We start from the raw sequence: 26,515 nt of genomic DNA, 5'->3' as shown, positions 1-26,515 counted from the left end.
AAAAAATTCCCTAAAAATTCCCATAAAAATCCCAAAAAATTCCCCTAAAAAATCCCAAAAAAGTCCCCAAAATTCCCCAAAAAATCCCCAAAAAACCCCCAAAATTCCTGAAAAAATCCCAAAAAAATTCCTGAAAAAAATCTGAAAAATTCCTTTAAAAAAATCCAAATATTTCCTGAAAAATCCCCCAAAAATCCCAAAAAATCCCAAAAAAATCCCATAAAAATCCCAAAAATTTCCCCAAAAATCCCAAAAAAGTCCAAAAAAAATTCCTCAAAAATCCCCAAAAAATCCCCAAAAAAATCCCAAAATTCCCTAAAAAAATCCCCCAAAAATCCCAAAAAATCCAAAAAAATCCCCAAAAATTCCCAAAAAATCCCCAAAAAAATCCCCAAAATTTCCCTTTTAAATTCCAATTTTTCCCCAAAAAATTTAAATTTTTAATCCAAAAAACCCCAAAATTCCCCCCAAAAATCCCCAAAATTCCCCCAAAAAATCCCAAATTTTTTCCCCAAAATTCCAAATTTTTTCTAGAATTCTATAATTTAATAAAAAATAAAAATTTTTAATGATTTTTTAATTAAAAATTTAAATTATTTTTATTTTTTTTTGCAGCTCGTGCAGGGGGAAGTTCCCAAACCGGCGACGCTTTGGGCAAAGCTTTGGCCTCAGTAAGGAAAAAAATTCCCAAAAAAATTGGAATTTTTTATGGGATAAAATGGGTGGGGAAAGGTGGAAAAATGTTGGAAAATATTCCCAAAAAATTCGAAATATTCCCGAAAAAAATCCAGGAAAAAAATCCCAAAAATAACAAAAAAATTCCTGAAAAAAATCCCAAAAAGAAAAAAAAATCCTCAAAAAATTCCCCTAAAATCTGGAAAAAATGTCAAAAAACTCCCCAAAAAATTCCCTCAAAAAATCCCTAATATATCCCCAAAAATTTCCAAAAAATTCTTAAAAAATTCAACAAAAAGTCCTTTAAAAATCCCCAAAAAACAAAACAAATCCCAAAAGAATCCCCAAAAAATCCCCCCAAAAAGTCCCTAAAAAATCGCAAAAAAATCCTCAAAAAAAATCCCCAAAATCCTAAAAAAAACCCCTAAAAAATCCCCAAAAAATCCTCAAAAAAAATCCTGAAAAATCCTCAAAAATCCCCCTAAAAAACCCCAAAAATTTCCTCAAAAAATCCCAAAAAAATAAAACAAATCCCAGAAAAATCCCAAAAAATCTGCAAAGTTTTTTTAAAAATCCCCCAAAAATCCCCCCCAAAAATCCCCCCCAAAAATATCAAAAAATCTCCCAAAAATTCCTCAAAATTCCTCAGAAAGTCCCCAAAAATCAACAAAAAAATCCCCCAAAAATCCCGAAAAATTCTCAACAAATAAAAAAAAAAAATCCCTCAAAGATTTCCAGAAAAATCCCTCAAAAATACGAAAAAATTTAACAAAAAACCCCAAAAAATCCTAAAATAATCCCAAAAAATGCCCATATAATTCCCCACAAAATCCCTCAAAAAATCCCTAAAAAATCCCACAAAATTCTCAAAAAAACCCCCAAAAATTTCCTCAAAAAATCCCAAAAAATCCTCAAAAAATTCCAAAAAAATCCCCCAAAAATCCCAAAAATTTCCAAAAAAATCCCCAAAAATTTCCAAAAAAATCCTAAAAAAATCCAAAAAATATCCCTAAAAAATAAAAAAATCTCCAAATATTTCCCTAAAAAATCCCCAAAAAAATCCCTCAAAAATCCCAAAAAAATCCCTAAAAAAACCCCAAAAATTTCCTCCAAAAATTTCCCTAAAAATCCTTTAAAAATCCCAAAAAAATTTCCTTAAAAATCCCCAAAAAATCCAAAAAAATCCCCCAAAAATTTCCCTAAAAAATCCCCAAAAAAATCCCTCAAAAATCCCCAAAAAATCCTTTAAAAATCCCCAAAAAGTCCCCAAAAATCCTCCAAAAATCCCCAAAAATTCCCCAAAAAAATCCTTTAAAAATCAAAAAAAATCCCCCAAAAAACCCCAAAAAGTCCTAAAAATATTCCCCAAAAAAATCCTTTAAAAATCCCAAAATAATCCCCCAAGATTTCTCCAAATAATCCAAAAAAATCCTCAAAAAATCCTTTAAAAATCCCAAAAAAATCCCAAAAATTCCCTCCAAAAATCCGCAAAAAATCCCAAAAAATTCCCTTACAAATCCCCAAAAAATCCCTAAAAAATTCCTCAAAAAATCCCAAAAAAATAAAAAAAAATTCCCCAAAAATCCCCCAAAATTCCTCAAAAATTCCACAAAAGTCCCCAAAAAATCCTTTAAAAATCCCAAAAAAATCCACAAAAAAAATCCAAAAAATCCGCAAAAATTCCCCAAGAAATCCTAAAAAAATTCCCCCAAAAAATCCTTTAAAAATCCTCAAAAAATCCCCCCAAAAAATCCTTTAAAAATCCCAAAAAATCCCCAAAAAAATCCCAGAAAAATCCCCAAAAGATCCCCAAACAATCCCCAAAAAAATTCCAAAAAATCCCTAAAAAATTTCCTTAAAAATCCCCAAAAATCCCCAAAAAAATCCCAAAAATTCCCCCAAAAATCCACAAAAAATTCCTCAAAAAATCCCCAAAACCCCCCAAAATTTCCTAAAAAATCCTCAAAAAATCCCAAAAAAATCCTTTAAAAATCCCCAAAAAGTCCCCAAAAATTTCCTTTAAGAATCCCCAAAATATCCCCAAAAAAATCCTCCAAAAATTCCCCAAAAAATCCTCAAAAAATCCTAAAAAATCCCCTAAAAATTCCAAAAAAAATCCCCAACAAATCCCCAAAAATCCCCAAAAAATCCTCCAAAAATTCCCCCAAAAATCCTTTTAAAATCCAAAAAAATCCCAAAACAATCCCTTAAAAAACCCATAAATTTCCTCCAAAAATCCCCAAAAAAATCCCAAAAAATTTCCTTAAAAATCCTCAAAAATCCACCAAAAAATCACCAAAAAATCCCCAAAAATCCGCAAAAAAACCCCAAAAAATCCCAAAAAAATCCCCCCAAAATCCCCCAAAAAAATCCCCAGAAAATTCCCCAAAAAATCCTTTAAAAATCCCAAAAATCCCCAAAAAATTCCCCAAAAAATCCCCCCAAAATTCCCCAAAAATTCCTCAAAAATCCCAAAAAATTTTCCCAAATATTCCAAAAAAATCCCCAAAAAATCCTCAAAAAACCCCAAAAAATCCTTTAAAAATCCCCAAAAAAATCCTTTAAAAATCCCCAAAAAAATCCCCCAAAATCCTCAAATTTCTCCACTTGCATACATTTGCATACATTTGCATATATTTGTATAAATTTGCATAAAACTTACATCTCAATGCTCTTTATGCAGATTTACTCTCCCGACCACACCAACAGCAGCTTCCCCTCCAACCCCTCCACGCCCGTCGGCTCGCCCCCTTCGCTCGCAGGTTGGTGCTGATTTTTTATATCAAATAATCGAATTTTTTAATTATTTTATTCCCCAGAATATTTGTATTTTATAGCCCAAAAAATCCTGAAAAAATCTGGTTTTTTCCCCGCAAAAATTAGGCAAAAATTCAAATTTTTTCTCAAAATAAATTGAATTTTTTCGCCAAATAAATCAAATTTTTTCCCCAAAAATTCAGTCTTTTTGGCTGAAAATATTATGAATTTTTTTCTGAATTTATTAAGATTTTTTCCCAATTTTTTAGGATTTATTCCAAATTTTTCCCCATTTTTTCTCAAATTTTCTCCCATTTTTTCCCCAAATTTTCCATTATTTTTCCCAATTTTTTCCCAAAATTTTCCCCAATTTTTCAGGATTTTTTCCCAATTTTTCCCCAAATTATCTTCCATTTTTTTCCCCAATTTTATTTATTTTATTCCCCAAAATATCTTTATTTTATTCCCCAAAAAATCCTGAAAAAAATCTGGTTTTTTCCCGCAAAAATTCGGTTTTTTTAGGCAAAAATTCCAATTTTTTTCACAAAATAAATGACATTTTTTCCCCAAAAAAATCAAATTTTTTCCCCAAAAATTCAGGTTTTTTGGCTGAAAGTAATATGAATTTTTTTCTGAATATATTAAGATTATTGCCAATTTTTTTAGGATTTTTTCCAAATTTTTTTCTGATTTTTTTCCCAATTTTTTAAGGATTTTTTCCAAATTTTCTCTGATTTTTCTTCCCAATTTTTTTAGGATTTATTCCAAATTTTTCCCCAAATTTTTCCCCATTTTTTCTCAATTTTTTCCCAAACTTTTTCTGATTTTTTTCCCTTTTTTTTTAGGATTTATTCCAAATTTTTCCCCATTTTTTTCCCAATTTTTCCCCATTTTTTGTGCATTTTTCCCAAATTTTTTCCGATTTTTTCCCATTTTTTTTAGGTTTTTTCCCAAATTTTTCCCCATTTTTTCTCAATTTCTTCCCAAATTTTTTAGGATTTTTCCCAAATTTTTTCAGATTTTTTTCCCAATTTTTTTCGGATTTATTCCAAATTTTTCCCCATTTTTTCCCAATTTTTCCCAATTTTTCATTCTTTTTTCCCAAAATTTTCCCCAATTTTTCAGGGTTTTTTCCCAATTTTTCCCCAAATTTTTTTCCCATTTTTTCTCCATTTTTTCCCAATATAATTCTAATTTTTCCCCATTTTTCTAGGAATTTTTTCCCAAATTTTCTCCCATTTTTTCTCCATTTTTCCCCAAAATAATTCAGATTTTTTCCCAATTTTTCCCCAAATTTTCCCCAATTTTTTAGGATTTTTTCCCAATTTTTCATTATTTTTTCGTAATTTTTTCCCCAAAATTTTCCTAAATTTTCCTCAATTTTTCGAGATTTTTTTCCCAATTTTTCCCCCAATTTTTCCCAAAATTTTTCCCCAATTTTTCCCATTTTTTCATTATTTTTCCCCGATTTTTTCCCAAAATAATTCAAATTTTTCCCCATTTTTCTAGGATTTTTCCCCAAATTTTCTCTCATTTTTCCCAATTTTTCCCCATTTTTCCGCAAAATTTCCCCCAATTTTTTAGGATTTTTTCCTAATTTTTCCCTAAATTTTCCCCAATTTTTTCCCATTTTTAAGGATTTTTTTCCCCATTTTTTCCCCAATTTTTCCACAATTTTTTAGGATTTTTTCCCAATTTTTCTCCATTTTTCCCCAAAATAACTCAGATTTTTTCCCAATTTTTCAGGATTTTCTCCCATTTTTTCCCCAAAATTTCCATTATTTTTTCCCAATTTTTTCCCAAAATTTTCCCCAATCTTTTAGGTTTTTTTCCCAATTTTTCATTATTTTTTCCCCATTTTTCCCCAAAATTTTCCCCAATTTTTCAGGATATTTTCCCAATTTTTCCCCAAAATAATTCAAATTTTTCCCCATTTTTCTAGGATTTTTTTCCCAATTTTTCTCTCATTTTTTTCCCAATTTTTTCCCCATTTTTCCCCAAAATTTTCCCCAATTTTTCAGGATTTTTCCCCATTTTTTCCCCAAATTTTTCCCCAATTTTTCCCCAAATTTTCTCCCATTTTTCTCCATTTTTCCCCAAAATAATTCAGATTTTTTCCCAATTTTCCCCAAAATTTTCCCAATTTTTCCCCAGTTTTTTAGGATTTTTTCCCAATTTTTCCCCAAATTTTCTCCCATTTTTTCCCAATTTTTCCCCAAAATTTTCCCATTTTTTGCCCATTTTTTAGGATTTTTTTCCCCAATTTTTCCCCAAAATAATTCCAATTCTCCCCAATTTTTTAGGATTTTTTCCCAATTTTTTCCCCAAAATTTTCCCAATTTTTCAGGATTTTTTCCCAATTTTTCCCCAAATTTTTTCCCATTTTTTTAGGATTTTTTCCCCATTTTTTCCCCAAAATAATTCAAATTTTTCCCCATTTTTCTAGTAATTTTTTCCCAATTTTTCTCCAGTTTTTCCCCAATTTTTTCCCCAATTTTTTAGGATTTTTTTCCCAATTTTTGGGCAAAATTTTCCCAAATTTTTCCCCATTTTCCCCAAAATTTCCCCCAATTTTTTAGGATTTTTTCCCAATTTTTCCCCCAAATTTTCCCCAGTTTCTTAGGATTTTTTCCCAAATTTTCCCCATTTTTAAAGGATTTTTTTCCCATTTTTTTCCCCCATTTTCCCCCAAATTTTCTCCAATTTTTCCCCAAAATAATTCAAATTTTTCCCCATTTTTTAGGATTTTTTTCCCAATTTTTCCGGATTTTTTCCCCATTTTTTCTCCATTTTTCTCCAAAGTTTTCCCCAATTTTTCAGGATTTTTCCCCCATTTTTTCCCAAAATTTTCCCAATTTTTCCCCAATTTTTTCCCAATTTTTTCCCTTTTTTTTAGGTTTTTTTCCAAAAAAATTCAAATTTTTCCCCATTTTTTTAGGATTTTTTTGCCCAAAATTTTCCCCATTTTTTAAAAGAATTTTTCCCCATGCAAATGTATGCAAATTTATGCTAATAACCCCTCTCTTACCCAGCAGGCACCGCAGCTTGGGCCCGCAATGGAGGTCCGGCATCGTCGTCTCCTAATTATGAGGGGCCCTTGCACTCATTGGTAGGTTAATTAATCCATTAATTAATTAATTAATCACTAATTAATCCATTCATCACCCCTCGTTGATCGCCTCATTAATTATTCATTGATTGCCTCATTAATTATTCATTTATAGGCAGATTAATTATTGATTTTGTGGTCAAAAATGGGGAATATTTGGGTTGGGATGGGTTAATTAGTCTGGTAATTAATTGGTAATTAATGGCTGGAAACTCAAGGGAAATTTTGATTTAAATGTCATTAAAAATCCCCCAAAAAAATCTCAAAAATTTTAATTAAAAATCCAAAAAAAATCCCCAAAATTCTAATTTAAAATCTCATTAAAAATCTCAAAAATTCCAATTAAAATCCCATTAAAAATGCAATTAAAAATCTCATTAAAAATCCCAAAAAATCCCAAAAAATTCCAATTAAAATCCCATTAAAAATCCCAAAAAAATCCCTAAAAATTCCAATTAAAAATCTCATTAAAATTCCCAAAAACTCCAATTAAAAATCTCATTAAAAATCCCCCAAAAAATCTCAAAAATTCCAATTAAAAATCTCATTAAAAATCCCAAAAAAAATCCCTAAAAATTCCAATTAAAATCCCATTAAAAATCCCCAAAAAATCCCCAAAAAATCCAATTAAAATCACATTAAAAACCCTCCAAAAATCCAGGAAAAAATCCCATTAAAAATCCCAAAAAAATCCCCAAAAATTCAAGTAACAATCGCATTAAAAGTGCAATAAAATCCCATTAAAATTTTCATTAAATCCCTCAAAAAATCCTCAAAAAAATCCCCAAAAAAATCCCAAAAAATTGGAAAAAAAATCCCCAAAAAAATCCCCAAAAAATCCCAAAAAAATCCCCCAAAAATTGAAAAAAATCCCCCAAAAAATCCCCCAAAAATCCCAAAAAATCCCCCAAAACCCCTCAAAAATCCCCCAAAAAATCCTAAAAAAATCCCCCAAAAATCCAAAAAAATCCCCAAAAAATCCCGCAAAAATTCCCAAAAAAATCCCCCAAAAATCCCCAATAAAATCCCAAAAAATCCCCAAAAAATCCAAAAAATCCCCCCAAAAGTCCCCAAAAAAATCCTAAAAAACCCCAAAAAATCCCCAATAAAATCCCAAAAATTCCCCAAAAAATCCCCAAAAAATCCCAAAAAGTTCCCAAAAAATTCCCAAAAAATCCCCAATAAAAACCCCATTAAACCCAATTAAAAACCCCATAAATCCCCATTAAAAACCCCAAAATAATTTACATTTTTCCCCCAAATAAATGGAATTTTTTCCCCTTTTAGAGCCGCATCGAGGACGCTGGCATCCTGCCCAACAGGCTCTCCAGCATGGTGGGTGAAAATGAAAAAAAAAATGGAGAAAATCGGGTGAAAAATGGGGAAATTATGGGGAAAAATTGGGAGAAAATTCGATGAAAATTGGGAATAAAATGGGGGATCAATGGGGATCAATGGGGACCAATGGGAACCAATGGGAATCAATGGGAGCCAATGGGAATCAATGGGGAATGAATGGGAGTCAATGGGAATCAATGGCAGTCAATGGGAACCAATGGGAATCAATGGGAATCAATGGGAACCAATGGCAATGAATGGGAATCAATGGGGAATGAATGGGAGTCAATGGGGATCAATAGGAATCAATGGGAATGAATGGCAATCAATGGGAATCAATGGGAGTCAATGGAAATCAATGGGAATCAATGGCAATCAATGGGAATCAATGGGGAATCAATGGGAACCAATGGGAATCAATGGAAATCAATGGGAGTCAATGGGAATCAATGGGAACCAATAGGAACCAATGGGAATCAATGGGAATCAATGCGAATCAATGGCAATCAATGGCAACCAATGGGAACCAATGGGAACCAATGGGAACCAATGGGAACCAATGGGAATGCATGGGAATCAATGGCAATCAATAGAAACCAATGGGAACCCATGGAAATCAATGGGAATCAATGGGACTCAATGGGGGCGGTGGGACCAGGCACCGCCGTGGGCACCGGCGACGGGCACGGCCTCTGCCCGGGCACCCACGTGCCAGGCTACGGCGCTGGCATCCTGCCCAACAGGCTCTCCAGCATGGTGGGTGAAATTTAAAAAAAAAATGGAGAAAATCGGGTAAAAAATGGGGAAATTATGGGGAAAAGTTGGGAGAAAATTCGATGAAAATTGGGAATAAAAATCAATGGGAATGAATGGGAGTCAATGGGGATCAATGGGAGTCAATGGGAATCAATGGCAATCAATAGGGATCAATGGGAATCAATGGGGATCAATGGGAATCAATGGGGAATGAATGGGAACCAATGGGAATCAATGGGAACCAATGGGAATCAATGGCAATCAATGGGAAATCAATGGGAATCAATGGGAATTAATGGGAATCAATGCGAACGAATGGGAACCAATGGGAGTCAATGGGAATCAATGGGAACCTATGGGAATCAATGGGAGTCAATGGGGAATGAATGGGAGTCAATGGGAATCAATGCGAATCAATGGGAACCAATGGGAATCAATAGGAATCCATAGCAATTAATGGGAATCAATGGGAACCAATGGGAACCAATGGAAACCAATGGGAACCAATGGGAATCAATGGGACTCAATGGGAATCAATGGGAATCAATGGGGGCCGTGGGGCCGGGCACCGCCGTGGGCACCGGCGACGGGCACGGCCTCTGCCCGGGCACCCACGTGCCAGGCTACGGCGCTGGCATCCTGCCCAACAGGCTCTCCAGCATGGTGGGTGAAAATGAAAAAAAAAATGGAGAAAATCGGGCGAAAAATGAGGAAATTATGGGGAAAAATTGGGAGAAAATTGGGAATAAAATGGGAATAAAAATCAATGGGGATCAATGGGGATCAATGGGAATCAATGGGAATGAATGGGAGCCAATGGGGATCAATGGGAACCAATGGGAATCAATGGCAATCAATGGCAGTCAATGGGAATCAATGGGAACCAATAGGAATCAATGGGAATGAATGAGAACCAATGGGAACCAATGGGAATCAATGGGGAATGAAGGGGAGTCAATGGGAATCAACGGGGAATGAATGGGAGTCAATGGGAATCGATGGGAACCAATGAAAATCAATGGGAATGAATGGGAGTCAATGGGAATCAATGGGAACCAATGGGAATCAATGCGAATCAATAGGAATCAATAGGAATCGATGGGAAACAATGGGAATCAATAGGAACCAATGGGAATCAATGGGAACCAATGGGAACCAATGGGAACCAATGGGAATCAATGGGAACCAATGGAAACCAATGGGAATCAATGGGACTCAATGGGGGTGGTGGGACCGGGCACCGCCGTGGGCACCGGCGACGGGCACGGCCTCTGCCCGGGCACCCACGTGCCAGGCTACGGCGCTGCCATCCTGCCCAACAGGCTCTCCAGCATGGTGGGTGAAAATGAAAAAAAAAATGGAGAAAATCGGGTGAAAAATGAGGAAATTATGGGGAAAAATTAGGAATAAAATGGGAATAAAAATCAATGGGGATCAATGGGGATCAATGGGAGTCAATGGGAATCAATGGCAATCAATAGGGATCAATGGGAATCACTGGGGATGAATGGGGACCAATGAGGATCAATAGGAATCAATGGAACTCAATGGGAATCAATAGAAATCAATGGCAATCAATGGCAACCAATGGGAATCAATGGGAATCAATGGGGATCAATGGGAACCAATGGGAACCAATGGCAATCAATGGCAATTAATGGGAACCAATGGGAACCAATGGGAACCAATGGGAACCAATGGCAATCAATGGCAATCAATGGGAAACAATGGGAATCAATAGGAACCAATGGGAACCAATGGGAATCAATGGCAATCAATAGAAACCAATGGGAATCAATGGGGACAAATGGGAACCAATGGGAATCAATGGAAAACAATGGGAATCAATGCGAATCAATAGGAACCAATGGGAACCAATGGGAACCAATGGCAATCAATGGGACTCAATGGGACTCAATGGGGGCGGTGGGACCGGGTACCGCCGTGGGCACCGGCGACGGGCACGGCCTCTGCCCGGGCACCCACGTGCCAGGCTACGGCGCTGCCATCCTGCCCAACAGGCTCTCCAGCATGGTGGGTGAAATTTAAAAAAAAAATGGAGAAAATCGGGCGAAAAATGGGGAAATTATGGGGAAAAATTGGGAGAAAATTCGATGAAAATTGGGAATAAAAATCAATGGGAATGAATGGGAATGAATGGGAACCAATGGGAACCAATGGGAATCAATGGGAGACAATGGGAACCAATGGGAATCAATGGGGAATGAATGGGAACCAATGGGAATCAATGGGAGTCAATGGAAATCAATGGGAACCAATGGGAATCAATGGCAATCAATGGGAATCAATGGGAATGAATGGGAGTCAATGGGGATCAATGGGGATCAATGGCAATCAATGGGAACCAATGGAAACCAATGGGAATCAAATCAATGGGAATCAATGGCAATCAATGGGAACCAATGGAATCAATGGGAACCAATGGAAACCAATGGGAATCAATGGGAATAAAATGGAGAATAAATTGGAATAAAATGGGGAATAAAATGGGAATAAAATGGGAATGAATAGGGATTAAAATCAAGGAAAAATGAGAAAAAATTGGGAAAAAAATGGGAATAAATTGGGATAAAATGGAGAAAAATTGGGGGAAAAATGGGGAAAAATTTAGAATAAAATGGGATTAAAATGGAGAAAAATTGGGGAAAAATTGGGGAAAAAATGGGGAAAAATTCAGAATAAAATGGGATTAAAATGGGGATAAATGGGGATTAAAATGGAGGGAAATTGGGAAAAAATGGGAACAAAAATTTTGAATTTTTGCAACATTGGGACTTCAAAATTTTGGATTTTTGCCATTTTGGGACTTAAAAATTTGGGATTTTGGGATTTTTGGACCTAAAATTTTGGGATTTTTTGGATTTTGGGATTTTTGGGGTTTAAAATTTTGGGATTTTTGGATTTTCAGGTGGGAGCTCACCGAGAGGACGCCGTCGGTCTGCGCGGGCACTCGCTGGTGCCCAACCCGTGCCAACGCTGCCGGTGCCGTCGGCGACGTCGCCCGAGGTCAACCCCCGGCCAGGAGCACTACAGGGGTGAGGAGGGAAAAATGGGTTAAAAAATCAGAAAAATTCCCCAAAAAATCCTGAAAAAATTGCAAAAAATCCCAAAAAAATCGGTGAAAATTTGGCCAAAATATCCCCAAAAATGGGCAAAAATTCCCCAAAAAATCCCCAAAAAAATCCCAAAAAATTCCTGAAAAAAGGAAAAAAATTGGTGAAAAAATGGCCAAAAATTCCCCCAAAAAATTGCAAATACAGCAAAAAAAAAAAGTAAAAAATTGGTTAAAATGGCCAAAAATTCCCAAGAAATTTGCAAATAAAGCAAAAAAAAGCAGAAAAATTGGTGAAAAAATGGCCAAAAAATCCCCAGAAAATGGGAAAAAATTCCCAAAAAAATCCCAAAAAATTCCTGAAAAAAGGAAAGAAATTGGTTAAAAAATGGCCAAAAAATCCCCCCAAAAAAATCCCCAAAAAAATCCCAAAAAGAGGAAAAAAATTAGTGAAAAAAATCCCAAAAATCCCCCCAAAAAATCCCAAAAAATTGCAAAAAAATTGCAAAAAATTGGTTAAAATTAGGCAAAAATTCCCCAAAAAATGGCCAAAATTTCCCCCAAAATTGGTTAAAAAATGGCCAAAAATTCCCCAAAAAATCCCCAAAAATTCCCAAAAAAAAGAAAAAAATCGGTGAAAAAAATGGCCAAAAATTCCCTTAAAAATCTGCAAAAAATCCCAAAAAAATCCCCAAAAGTTTCCACAAAAAAGGGAAAAAATGCCAAAAATTCCCCAAAAAATCCCGAAAATTTTGCAAAAAAAAGCAAAAAAATTGGTTAAAAAATGGCCGAAATATCCCCAAAAAACTCCCAAAAAAATTCAAAAAAATCGGCAAAAAAAAGCAAAAATAAAGGTAGAAAAATGGCCAAAAAATCCCCCAAAAATGGGGAAAAAATGGCCAAAAATTCCCAAAAAAATCCCAAAATTCCTCCAAAAAAGCAGAAAAAATGGTTAAAAAATGGCCAAAATATCCCCAAAAAATCCCCAAAGAAATTGCAAAAATATTGGTTAAAAAATGGCCAAAATATCCCCAAAAATCCCAAAAAAAGGGAAAAAAATTGGTGAAAAAATGGCCCAAAAATCCCCAAAAATTTGCAAAAAAAGTCAAAAAAATTGGTTAAAAAATGACCAAAAATTCCCCAAGAAATCCCCAAAAATTCCCAAAAAAAGGAAAAAAATTGGTGAAAAAATGGCCAAAATTTCCCCAAGAAATCCCAAAAAATTCCCAAAAAAAGGAAAAAAATTGGTGAAAAAATGGCCAAAAATTCCCCAAAAAAATCCAAAAAGAAGGAAAAAAAATTGGTTAAAAAATGGCCAAAAATTCCCCAAAAAATCCCCAAAAAATCCTAAAAAATAGGAAAAAAATGGGTTAAAAATTGGTGAAAAAATGGCCCAAAAAATCTCAAAAAATTTGCAAAAAGAGCAAAAATAATGGTTAAAAGATGGCCAAAATTCACCAAAAAACGGGAAAAAATTGGGGAAAATTGTGGGAAAAATGCAAAAAAAAAAGGGGAAACATTGGGGAAAATGAGGAAAAAATTGGAAAAAAATGTGGGAAAATTGGGGAAAAACTGGGAAAAAATGGGGAAAAATTGGAGAAAATTGGGAAAATTTGGGAGAAAAATGGGGAAAAAATTGACAAAAAAGGAAAATTTTGGGGGAAAGAGGTTGGAGTCGGGCTGGGGGCAAAGCGAGCTGGGGCGGAGCGGGGGGGTGGACGGGGAGTGGGGGGAGGGCGGGGGGGGGGGAGCGATGGGCGGGGGGTGGCGGGGGGTGGGGGGGGGGGGTGTGGACGGGGGATGGGGGGGGGGGGGAAAATTGGGGAAAAATTGGGAAAAATTGGGGAAAAAATAGGAAAAAATAGGAGAAAAGTTGGGGAAAATTGGGGAACAATGTGAAAAAATTGGGGAAAAAATGGGGAAAAAAATCATAAAAAATGGAGGAAATTTGGAGAAAAATGGGGAAAATTTGGGGAAAAATTGGGGAAATTGCTACAAAGATAGGGAAAAATTGGGAAAAAAATGGGAAAAAATAGGAAAAAGTTTGGGAAAAAATAGGAAAAAATTGGAGAAAAAATGGAAAAAAAATTAGAAAAAAATGGGAAAAAATTTGGTAAAAAATTGGGGAAAATTCAGAATAAAATGGGGAAAAATTGGGAGAAAATTGAGAATAAATAGGGGGAAAATTGGTATAAAATGGGCTGAAAATGAGCTAAAAACATGAAATAAACTGCAAAAAAAAGCGGAAAAAAAGGAGAAAATTTAGAAAAAAATAGAAAATAATAAAAATTAAATCTTACCTTGAAAATTGATTTTTTTTTTAGGAATGGCAGGGGCTCTGCAGGGCCAGAGCGCGTCCTCGGGCAGCTCGGAGATCAAATCAGGGAGAAAACCTTGGGGAAAAATGGGGAAAAAAATTGGAGAAAAATTGGGAGAAAATTGGGGAAAAATTGGGGGAAAATTGGGAAAAAAATGGGGAAAAATTGGAGAAAATTGAGGAAAAATTGGGGGGAAAATAGGGAAAAAATTGGAAAAAATTGGGGGAAAATGGAGAAAAATTGGGAAAAAATTGGGAAAATTCAGAATAAAATGGGGAAAAATGGGAGAAAAATGGGAGAAAAATTGGGAAAAAATTGGAGAAAAAATGGGAAAAAAATGGGCAAAAATTAGGAAAAAATTGGGAAAAAAATGGCAAAAATTGGGAAAAATGGGAGAAAAATTGGGAAAAATAGGAAAAAATTGGGAAAAAATTGGGGAAAAAATGGAGAAATATGGGAGAAAAATGGAGAAAAATTGGGAAAAAATTGGAGAAAAATGGGAAAAAATGGGGAAAAATTGGGAAAAATTGAGAAAAATTGGGAAAAATTTGGGGAAAAAATTTAGAAAAAAATAGGAAAATTTTGGAAAAAATTGGGAAAAATCAGGAAAAAATTTGAAAAAAATTGGGGAAAAATTGGGGAAAAATTGGCAAAAATTGGAGAAAAAATAGGGAAAAATTCTTAAAAAATGGAGAAAAAAATGGCAAAAAATAGGAAAAAAATGGGAGAAAATTGGGAAATAATTGGGGAACAATTGGTATAAAATGGGCAAAAAATGGGCTAAAAACGTGCAATAAACTGCAAAAAAAGGAAGAGGAAAAAATTGTGAAAAATATAAAAAATAATTAAAATAAAAATTTTACCTGGAAATTTGAAATATTTTCAGGAATTGCAGGGGCTCTGCAGGGCCAGAGCGCGTCCTCGGGCAGCTCAGAGATCAAATCGGGGAGAAAATATTGGGGAAAAAATGGGAATAAATTGGGAGAAAATTGGGGAAAAATTGGGGAAAATTGGGGAAAATTGGGGGAAAATTGGGGGAAAAAAATTGGAAAAATTGGGGAAAAAATGGAGAAAAATTAGGAAAAAATTTGGGGAAAAATTGGGGAAAAATTGGGAAAAATAGGAAAAAATGAGAATAAATTGGGAAAAAATTGGGAAAAAATTAGGGAAAAAATGAGAATAAATTGGGGAAAAAATGGTATAAAAATGGAGAAAAATTGGTATAAAAATGGGCAAAAATGGGCTAAAAATGTGAAATAAATTGCAAAAAAAAGCGGAAAAAAAAGGAGAAAAATATAGAAAAAATTAGAAAATATTTAAATTTTTTTTTTTTACCTGGAATTTTATTATTTTTTTTAGGAATTGGAGGGGCTCTGCAGGGCCAGAGCGCGTCCTCGGGCAGCTCGGAGATCAAATCCGACGACGAAGCCGACGAGAACCTGCAGGAGCCAAAGGGGCCGAGGAGAAGAAGCTGGAAGAGGAGAAGAAGGAGCTCAAATCCATAACTAGGAACGGAAAGAGGAGAAAAAGAGGAGAAAAACAAAAAAAAAATGAAGCAAATCGGTGGAGGAATGGGGGAGATATGGGGGAAAATGGGGGAGAAAAATGGGGGAAAAATCAGAATAAAATTGGAATAAAATGGGGAAAAATTGGGAAAAAATTGGGAATTAAATGGGGGAAAATTGGGAGAAAATTGGGATAAAATGGGAAAAAATTGGGGAAAAATTTGGGGAAAATTGGGGGAAAATTGGGAATAAAATGGGAAAAAATTGGGAAAAATTGGAAAAAATTTGGAATAAAATGGAGAAAAATTGGGGAAAAATTGGGGAAAAATGGGGAAAAATTGGGGGAAAATTGGGAAAAAATTTGGAATAAAATGGGGGAAAAAATTGGGGAAAATTAAGAATAAAATGGGGAAAAAATGGGGAAAAAAAATTGGAAAATTGCGAAAAAATTGGAGGAAAATTGGTGAAAAAATTGGAATAAAATGGGAAAATTGGGAATAAAATGGGGAAAAAATTGGTGGAAAAAATTGGGGAGAAAATTGGGAAAAATTTGGGAATAAAATGGGGAAAAATTGGGGAGAAATTGGGAAAAATTTGGAATAAAATGGGGAAAATTGGGGGAAAAATTGGGAAAAAATTTGGAATAAAATGGGGGAAAATTAGGGGAAAAATGGGGGCAAATTGGGGAAAAATTGGAATAAAATGGGGAAAAATTGGGAATAAAATTGGGGAAAAATTGGAGGAAAATTGGGGAAAAATTGGGGAAAAATTTGGAATAAAATGGGGAAAATTGGGGAAAAATTTGGAATAAAATGGGGGAAAATTGGAGAAAAAATTGGGAATAAAATGGGAAAAATTGGGAGGAAAATTGGGAAAAAAATTGGAATAAAATGGGGAAAATTTGGAATAAAATGGGGATAAATTTGGGGAAAATTGGGAAAAAATTTGGAATAAATTGGGAATAAAATGGGGAAAAATTGGGAATAAAATGGGGAAAAATTGGGGGAAAATCGGGAATAAAATGGGGAAAAATTGGGAAGAAATTGGGGAAAAATTGGGAAAAAATTTGGGAATAAAATGGGGAAAAATTGGGAAAAAATTGGGAATAAAATGGGGGGAAAATTGGGAGTAAAATGGGGAAAATTGAGGAAAATTGAGAATAAAATGGGGAAAAATTTGGAATAAAATGGGGAAAAATGGGGAAAATTGGGAATAAAATGGGGAAAAATTGGGAAAAATTGGGAAAAAATCGGAAAAAAATTGGGAAAAATTGGGCAAAAATTGGGAATTAAATGGGGAAAATTGGAGAAAAAATGGGAAAAAATGGGGAAAAAATTGGGAATAAAATGGGAAAAAATTGGAAAAAAATTGGGAATAAAATGGGGAAAATTGGGGAAAAATTGGGGAAAAATTGGGGAAAAATTGGGAAAAAATTGGGGAAAAAATGGGGAAAAAATGGGAAAAAATTGGGAATAAAATGGAGGAAAAATTGGGAATAAAATGGGGGAAAATTGGGGGAAAATTGGGAAAAATTAAGAATAAAATGGGGAAAAAATTGGGAATAAAATGGGGAAAATTGAGAAAAAATTGGGGAAAAATTGGGGGAAAATTGGGAATTAAATGGAAAAAATTGGGGGAAAATTGGAGGAAAATTGGGAAAAGTTTGGGGAATAAAATGGGGATAAATTGGGAAAAAAATTCGGATTAAAATGGGGAAAAATTGGGGGAAAATTCAGATTAAAATGGGGGGAAATTGGGAATAAAATTGGGAAAAATTGGGGAAAAATTGGGGGAAAATTTGGGAGAAAATTTGGAATAAAATGGGGAAAAATTGGAGGAAAATTGGGAATTAAATGGGAAAAAATTGGGGAAAAATTTGGGGAAAATTGAGGAAAAATTGGGGGAAAATTGGAGAAAAAATTGGGGGAAATTGAGAATAAAATGGGGAAAAATTGGGGGAAAAATTGGGAAAAAATTGGGGAAAAAATTGGGGGAAATTGGGGGAAAATTGGGGAAAATTGGGGGAAAATTGGGAATAAAATGGGGAAAAATTGGGAATAAATTGGGAAAAATCAGAAAAATTTGGGAAAAATTGGGAAAGATTTGGAATTAAATGGGGAAAATTGGGGAAAAATTGGAGGAAAATTGGGAATAAAATGGGGAAAATTGGAAAAATTTGGAAAAATTTGGAATAAAATTGGGAGAAAATTAAGAATAAAATGGGGGGAAAATTGGGGGAAAAAATGGGAATAAAATGGGAAAAAATGGAGAAAAAAATCAAAATAAAATTGGAATAAAAAAGGGAAAAATTTGGGAATAAAGATGGGGAAAATGGGGAAAAAATGGGGAAAAATTGGGAATTAAATGGGGGAAAATTGGGAAAAATTGGGGAATAAAATGGGGAAAAATTTGGAATAAAATGGGGAAAAATTTGGAATAAATGGGAAAAATTGGGGGAAAATTGGGGAAAAATTGGGAATAAAATGGGGAAAAAATTGGGAAAAAATTGGGGGAAATTGGGAATAAAATGGGAAAAAATGAGGAAAAAATGGGGAAAATTAGAGGAAAATTGGGAAAAATTAAGGAATAAAATGGGGAAAATTGGGGGAAAATTGGGAATAAAATGGGAAAAATTGGGAGTAAAATGGGGGAAAATTGGGGAAAAATTGGGAAAAAAATCGGGAAAAAATTGGGGAAAAATGGGGAAAATTAAGAATAAAATGGGGGAAAGTTTAGGTAAAATTTGGGAATAAATTGAGGAAAAAATGGGAAAAAATTGGGGGAAAATTGAGGAAAAAATCTAAAAAAATCGGGAAAAAATTGGGAAAAAATTGGGAATAAAATGGGGAAAATTGGGGGAAAAATTGGGAATAAAATGGGGGAAAATAGAGAAAAAATCGGAAAAAAAATCGAGAAAAATTGGGAAAATTGGGAAAAATTAAGAATAAAATGGTGAAAAAATTGGGGGGAAAATTGGAAAAAAATCGGGAAAAATTGGGGAAAATTGGGAGAAAATTGAGGAAAAAATTGGGGAAAAATTGGGAAAAAATTTGGAATAAAATGGGGGGAAAATTGGGAATAAAATGAGAATAAAATGGAGAAAAATTGAGGAAAAAATTGGGAAAAAAATCGGGAAAAATTGGGAATAAAATGGGAAAAAAATTGGGGAAAAATTTGGGAAAATTGGGGGAAAATTGAGGAATAAATGGGGGAAAAATTGGGGAAAAATTGGGAATAAAATGGGGGAAAAATCGGGGGAAAAAATTGAGAATAAGATGGGGAAAAAAAGGAAAAAAAATCGGGAAAAATTGGGAAAAATTGGGAATAAAATGGGGGGAAAATGGCCAAAAAATGGGAAGAAATTGGGGATAAAATGGGAAAAATTGAGCAAAAATTGGGAAATAAATTGGAGAAAATTGAAGAAAAAATGGGGAAAATTGGGGAAAAATGGGAAAAAAAATCAGGAAAAAATTGGGGAAAATTGGGAAAAAATTTGGAATAAAATGGGGAAAAATTGTGAAAAAATTTAGAATAAAATTGGGGAAAAATTTAGAATAAAATTGGGGAAAAATTGCGGGAATAAAATGGGGAAAATTGGGGAAAAATTGGGGAAAAATTGGGGAAAATTTGGGGGAAAATTGGGGGAAAAATTGGAGGAAAATTGGGGGAAAAATTGAGAATATAAATGGGAAAAAATGGGAAAAAATTTGGAATAAAATGGGAAAAAAATTAGGAATACATTGGGAATTAAATGGGAATAAAATTGGGGAAAATTAAGAAAGAATGGGGGAAAATTGGGGAAAAATTTGGAATAAAATGGGAGAAAAATGGAGAAAATTTGGGAGAAAAATTGAGAATAAAATGGGGAAAAATTGGGAAAAAAATTGGGAATAAATTGAGGAAAAAATTGGGGATAAAATGGGGGAAAATTAAGAATAAAATGGGGGGAAATTGGGGGAAAAACCTAAAAAAAATCGGGAAAAAATTGGGAAAAAATTTGGAATAAAATGGGGAAAAATTGGGATTAAAATGGGGAAAATTAGGAATAAAATGGGAAAAAAATAGAGAAAAAATTTGGGAAAAATTGGCGAAAAACTGGGGAAAAATTGGGAAAAAATGGGAAAAAAATGGGAATAAAATGGGGGAAATTGAGAAAAATTGGGGAAAAAATTGGGGGAAAATTGGAATAAAATGGGAAAAAATGAGGAAAAAATGGGGAAAAAATTGGGGGAAAATTTGGAATAAATTGAGGAAAAAATTGGGAAAAATGGGATAAAATTGGGAAAAATTGAGGAAAAAATTGGGGAAAATTGGGGGAAAATTTGGGAAAAATTGAGAATAAAATGGGGAAAAATTGGGGGAAAATTGGGAAAAATTTGGAATAAAAGGGGGGAAATTGGAAAAATTGGGGAAAAAATTGGGGAAATTGGGAATAAAATGGGGAAAAATGAGGAAAAATGGGGAAAAAATGGGGGAAAATTGGGGAAAAATTGGGAAAAATTGGAGGAAAATTGGAAAAATTGGAATAAAATGGGGGAAAAATTGGGAAAAAATTGGGGGAAATTGTGGGAAAATTGGGAAAAATTGGCGAAAATTGGGAATAAAATGGGGGGAAAATGGGAAAAAATTGGGGGGAAAATTTGGGAATAAAATGGGCAAAATTGAGGAAAAAAATCTAAAAAAAATCGGGGAAAAATTTGGAATAAAATGGGGGAAAATTGAGGAAAAAATCTAAAAAAAATCGGAAAAAAATTGGGGAAAAATTGGGGAAAATTGGGAATAAAATGGGGAAAAATTGGGGGGAAAATTGGGAATTAAATGGGGAAAAAAATTGGGGAAAAAAATTTGGAGTAAAATGGGGAAAAAATTGGGGAAAAGTTGGGAATAAAATGGGGAAAAATTGAGAAAAAAATCTAAAAAAAATTGGGAAAAAATTTGGAATAAATTGGGGAAAAATTTGGAATAAAATGGGGAAAAAATTGGGGGAAAAATTGAGAATAAAATGGGAAAAAACAGGAAAAAATCAGAAAAAACAATCGGGGAAAATCAGGAAAAATTAAGAATAAAATTGGGGAAAAATTGGGAAAAAATGGGAAAAAAATGGGAAAAAAATGGGAAAAAATTGGGCAAAAATTGGGAATAAAATGGGAAAAATCGGGATAAAAATGGGACAACATCTCCAACCCCCCCCCCCCACCCCCCACCCCACCACCCCATCAACCACCCCAAATTAAAATTTTAATTGTCTTCTCCTGGCAGCAATAACGACGACGAGGACCTGACCCCTGAGCAGAAAGCCGAGCGGGAGAAGGAACGACGAATGGCCAACAACGCCCGCGAGCGTCTCCGAGTGCGAGACATCAACGAGGCCTTCAAGGAGCTGGGCAGGATGGTCCAACTGCACCTGAAGAGTGATAAACCACAGACCAAGCTGTTGATTCTTCACCAAGCTGTGGCTGTCATCCTCAGCTTGGAGCAGCAGGTCCGAGGTTGGTCCTGGAGATCATAGGGGGGTTGGTGGTGGTGGGTGTGGTGGTTTTGGTGGGTTTGGTGGAGGTTTTGGTGGGTTTTGAGAAGGTTCCTCAAGGTTCCTTCAAGATTTCTCCTGGTAGAAGTTCATGTAGATTGTCCATGGTGGTTCCTTCTTATAGACCTTGATGTCAGGACTCCATAACGACCTTCAGAAAGTTTCTAGAATGTTCCTAAGAGAAGTTATGGAGGATGTTCCTCGCCATGTTCTTCATGGTGGTTCTCCATGGAGGAACCTCCTAGAAACTTCTGGAAGGTCTTTATGGAGTCCTCAATGGAAGCTCTACCAGGTCCTCCATGGAGATCTCCATACAAGGTCTCCATCAAGTTCTTCTAGAAGGTTCTTTGAGGTCCTTCAAGGTTCCTCATGGAAGATCTTCATGCCAGGACTCCATAATGACCTTCAGAAAGGTTCTGGCATCTTCTAGATAGGAATTCGAGAAGGTTCTTCAAGGTTCCTTCAAGATTTCTCCTGGTAGAACTTCATGTAGGTTGTCCAAAGTGGTTCCTCCTGGTAGGTCTTCATGCCAGGACTCCATAATGACCTTTAGAAAGTTTCTAGAAGGTTCCTAACAGAAGTTACAGCCAAGTTTTTCTAGAAGGTTCCTCATGGATTTACTCCAAGGAGGAACCTCGTAGAAACTTCTGGAAGGTCGCTATGGAGTCCTCAATGGAAGCTCTACCAGGTCCTCCATGGAGGTCCCCATAAAAGGTCTCCATCAAGTTCTTCTAGAAGGTTCTTTGAGGTCCTTCAAGGCCTCTCATGGAAGATCTTCATGCCAGGACTCCATAATGAGCTTCAGAAAGGTTCTGGCATCTTCTAGATAGGAATTCGAGAAGGTTCTTCAAGGTTCCTTCAAGATTTCTCCTGGTAGAACTTCATGTAGATTGTCCATGATAGTTCCTTCTTATAGACCTTGATGTCAGGACTCCATAATGACCTTCAGAAAGTTTCTAGAAGGTTCCTAAGAGAAGTTATGGAGGATGTTCCTCACCATGTTCTTCATGGTGGTTCTCCATGGAGGAACCTCGTAGAAACTTCTGGAAGGTCGCTATGGAGTCCTCAATGGAAGCTCTACCAGGTCCTCCATGGAGGTCTCCATTGAGGTCTCCATCAAGTTCTTCTAGAAGGTTCTTTGAGGTCCTTCAAGGTGGAACTTCATGGATGTTCTTCGTGGAGGTTCTCCATGGAATTTCTCCATTTTTCATGGATTTTTGGGGGGATTTTTCCATGGAATTTCTCCATTTTTTACCTGCAATTTCTCCTTTTTTCCGTGGAATTTCTCCATTTTTCCATGGATTTTTCTGGTGATTTCTCCATGGAATTCTGGCATTTCTGATGTCCGTCCGTCTGTCCATCCCAGAGCGGAACCTGAACCCGAAGGCCGCGTGTCTGAAGCGGCGCGAGGAGGAGAAGGTGACGTCGGAGCCGCCGCCGTTGGCGCTGCCCGGAGCTCACCCGGCCATGGGGGACGGAGCCAATCACATGGGGCAGATGTGACAGGTGGGGGCGGGGGCTAAAAAACAAAAAAAATTGGGTGAAATGCAAATTAAATAATTGGGAAAATTGAGTTTAAATAATTGGGAAAATTGGGAGGAAATTGGGAATAAAATGGGAATGAATGGGAATGAATGGGAATGAATGGGGATCAATGGGAATGAATGGCACTCAATGGGGAATCAATGGGAATCAATGGGAATCTATGGGGATCAATGGGAATCAATGGCAATCAATGGGGATCAATGGGGATCAATGGAATCAATGGGAATCAATGGGGATCAATGGCGATCAATGGCGATCAATGGGGATCAATGGGAATCAATAGGAATTAAAGGAAATCAATGGGAATCAAAGGAAATCAATGGGAATCAATGGGAATCCATAGGAATCAAAGGGAATCAATGGGAATCAATGGGAGTCAATGGGGATCAATGGGAATCAATGGGAATGAATGAGAATCAATGGGAATAAAATGGAGAGAAATTGGGAGAAAAATGGGGAAAAATTGGGAGAAAAATGGGGAAAAATTGGGAGAAAAATGGGGAAAAATTGGGAGAAAAATGGGGGAAAATTCAGAATAAAATGGGATTAAAATGAGAGGAAAATTGGGAATAAAATGGCGAAAATGGGGGAAAATAAAAATTAAATTTGGAGAAAATTGGGGGAAAATTCAGAATAAAATGGGGGAAATTGGGGAAAATTTGGGGGAAATTTGGGGAAAAATTGGAATAAAAGTGTGGGAAAATTTGGGGTAAAATGGGAGAAAAATTGGGGGAAATTTGGGGAAAAATTGGAATAAAATTGGGGAAAAATTGGGAAAAAATTTGGAAAAAAATTGGGGAAAATTGGGGAAAAATTGGGGAAAATTGGGGAAAAAATGGGGGAAAATTGGGGAAAAATTTGGAATAAATTGGGGAAAATTGAATTTAAAAATTGGGAAAAATGGGGGAAAATTTGGGGAAAATTGGGGAAAAATTGGGGAAAAAATTGGAATAAATTAGGATAAAATTGAGGTGAAAATTGGGAAAAAATTGGGAAAAATTGGGTAAAAATTGGGATAAAATTGGAAATAAAATGGGGAAAAGATGGGAAATAATTTGGATAAAAGTGGGAATAAATTGGGGAAAAAATTGGGATAAAATTGGAAATAAAATGGGGAAAAATATGTGGGAAAATTGGGATAAAAGTGGGAATAAAAATAGGAAAAAATTGGGGAAAATTGGGAAAAAATTGGGGGAAAATTTGGAATAAAATGGGGAAAAATTGGGAATAGAATGGAATAAAAATGGAGAAAAAATCTTAAAAAATTCCAAATTTTTAATATAAAATTGCCATTTTTTAATATAAAAAATTAATTTTTTTTTTTTTTCTTTTGCAGCTTTGGGAAGAAAAAAAGGAGAAAATTTTGTACAAAAAAATCTCGACAAGTCTGAGTCATTCCATGGGCACAGACGCCTGAAAATTCCCTAAAAAACCCCAAAAAATTCCCTAAAAAAATTCCCTAAAAAACCCCAAAATATCCCCAAAAAATTCCCAAAAATTCCCCAAAAAATCTTGGAAAATTTGGGAATTTTTCGCTTCCACACTGTGGATTTTGTGCCTAAAGAAATGTTGAATTTTGGTTTTTTTTTTTTTGGAGAAATAAAGTGAAAAAATGGGAAAAAAATGGGGGGAAAATGAGAATTTTTGGGGGGATAAAGGGGGGAAAAATTGGAATAAAATTGGGGAAAAAATGAGGAAAAAATGGGAAAAAAATGGGAAAAATTTGGGAAAAAATGGGGGAAAATTTGGGGAAAAATTGGAATAAAAATGGGGGAAAAATTGGGGAAAAAATGAGGTAAAAATTGGGAAAAAATTAGGAAAAAATTGGGAAAAAATTGAGAGTAAAAATGCAAAAAATGCAGAAAAACTTGAATAAAATTAGGGGGGAAATTGGAATAAAAATGGGAAAAAATTGGGGGAAATGGAATAAAAATTGAGGGAAAAATTGGGGAAAAATTGGGGAAAATTGAAAAAAAAATTGGAATAAAATTGGGGAAAAATTGGGGGAAAAATGGGGTAAAATTGGGGAAAAATTGGAATAAAATTGGGGAAAATTTGAAAAAAAATTGAATAAAATTGGGGAAAAATTGGCAAAAATTTGGAATAAAAATTGGGGAAAATTGGGAAAAAAAAAGAATAAAAATGGAGGAAAAATTAGAAAAAAATGGGGAAAAATTGGAAGAAAAATGGGGAAATACTGGAATAAAAATGGAAAAAATTGGGGGAAAATTGGTGAAAATAATGGGAAAAAATGGTGAAGAAAAAGAGGAAAAAAGGGGGGAAATTGGGGAAAAAATGGGAATAAAAATTGAAAAAAATTTGGAATGAAAATGGGGGGAAATTTGGGAAAATTTGGGATAAAATGGGGGAAAAAATTGGGAAAAAATAGGGGAATATTTGGGATAAAAAGGGAAAAAATAGGAGAAAAAAAGGGGGAATATTTGGGGGAAATTAGGGAAAAATTCTGGGGAAAAATTGGGAAAAAAATCAGAAAAAATTGGGAAAATTAAGTAAAAAAATGGGAAAAAAAGGGGAAAAAGTAAAATTAAAAAAAAAAGGAAAAAACAGAAAAAAATAAATAAAAATGGACCAGTGCCTCGATTTTTTCCATGGATTTTTGGTGTTTCTCTGAGTTGTGGAATTGTCCGCCGGGCTGGGAAAGTTCTGGAAGTTTTTTGTGTTTCATTCTTGTAGCAATAAATGTGATTTTCTAGTGGGGTTTGGTTTTTGAGGGGAAAAAATGGGGAAAAAATTGGAATAAAATGGGGTAAAAAATGGGGGGGGAAGGGTAAAAATACAGGAAAAAAATGGAATAAAATGGCAAAAATATGGGGGAAAATTTGGAATAAAATTGGGGGAAAAATAGGGGGGGAAATTTGGAATGAAATGAGGGAAATATGGGAGGGAATTGGGGAAAAAAAAGGGGGAAAATTGGAAAAAAAAGAGGAAAATTGGATGAAAAAATGGAAAAATTAGGAAAAAATGTGGAGGGGAACGGGGGGGGGGGGGGGAATGAGAAAAATGGACTAAAAACGTTGGGAAAATCATTAAAAAAGCAGGAAAATACCAAGAGAAAAACAGCAATGTTTTATAAATATAAATATTTACAATAAATATTAACAACACCCGAATAAAACCGAAATAAAATAAAAATAAAATAAAAATTACCGGTTCTCTACACGAGCTCCAAGATGGCGGCGGGATCCGTGAGGGGGAAGCTCCAGAGAGGCTCGGGCGGGCCTCGAACTCGGGCTTAAAATGGGAAAAAAATGGCAAAAAAGTTCCTAAAAATTGAAAAAAATAAAGAAAAAATACCTGAAGTTAACGTAAAAATACAAAAATTATTAAAAATTTTCGGGTTTTTTTCTGTTTCCCCTCAGGATCGGGGTCCCCCTCAGGGTTTCCCGGCTTTTTCCTCAGGTTCGGGGTCCCCTCAGATTCAAGGAAAATCGGAATTTAAGCCAGAAAAAAAACCCGAAAATCCTAAAAAAAACCTCAAAAAAGCCTGAAATCCCAAATAAAATCCATAAAACCCCCAGAAATTATAAAAATTTCTCGGGGTTTTTTTCTGTTTCCCCTCAGGATCGGGGTCCCCCTCAGGGTTCTCCGCCTTTTCCCTCAGGTTCGGAGTCCCCTCAGATTCAAGGAAAAATCGGAATTTAAGACAGAAAAAAAAACCAAAATCCTAAAAAAAAAAACTTTAAAAAAGGCTGAAATCCCAAATAAAATCCATAAAACCCCCAGAAATTATAAAAATTTCTCGTTTTTTTTTCTGTTTCCCCTCAGGATCGGGTCCCCTCAGGGTTTCCCGGCTTTTCCCTCAGGTTCGGGGTCCCCTCAGATTCAAAGAAAAATCGGAATTTAAGCCAGAAAAAAACCCCAAAATCCTAAAAAACAACTTTAAAATGGCTG

General features: G+C 35.0%; 1 protein-coding gene across 1 annotated transcript in view; it reads left to right on the top strand.

Annotated features, from left to right (window-relative positions):
- Positions 1-24,170, top strand: part of LOC141727326 (transcription factor 4-like) — a 93,530-nt gene extending 69,360 nt beyond the window's left edge. The window contains exons 11-23 of the mRNA XM_074533798.1: positions 616-671; positions 3,359-3,437; positions 6,468-6,541; positions 7,829-7,876; positions 8,225-8,635; positions 9,086-9,298; positions 9,758-9,970; positions 10,417-10,669; positions 11,565-11,691; positions 15,386-15,535; positions 20,791-21,020; positions 22,425-22,564; positions 23,940-24,170. Of these exons, the coding sequence (XP_074389899.1) occupies positions 616-671; positions 3,359-3,437; positions 6,468-6,541; positions 7,829-7,876; positions 8,225-8,635; positions 9,086-9,298; positions 9,758-9,970; positions 10,417-10,669; positions 11,565-11,691; positions 15,386-15,535; positions 20,791-21,020; positions 22,425-22,561 (1,991 nt within the window). The 3' untranslated portion in view covers positions 22,562-22,564; positions 23,940-24,170. The remainder of the gene's footprint in view (positions 1-615; positions 672-3,358; positions 3,438-6,467; positions 6,542-7,828; positions 7,877-8,224; positions 8,636-9,085; positions 9,299-9,757; positions 9,971-10,416; positions 10,670-11,564; positions 11,692-15,385; positions 15,536-20,790; positions 21,021-22,424; positions 22,565-23,939) is intronic.
- Positions 24,171-26,515: the final 2,345 nt, after the last annotated feature.

Source organism: Zonotrichia albicollis (assembly GCF_047830755.1).
Source record: "Zonotrichia albicollis isolate bZonAlb1 chromosome Z unlocalized genomic scaffold, bZonAlb1.hap1 SUPER_Z_unloc_1, whole genome shotgun sequence".
In the NCBI taxonomy this organism is placed as follows: Eukaryota; Metazoa; Chordata; class Aves; order Passeriformes; family Passerellidae; genus Zonotrichia; species Zonotrichia albicollis.
The sequence above is the reverse complement of the archived record's forward strand: the minus strand, read 5'-3'. Positions and strand labels throughout refer to the sequence as shown.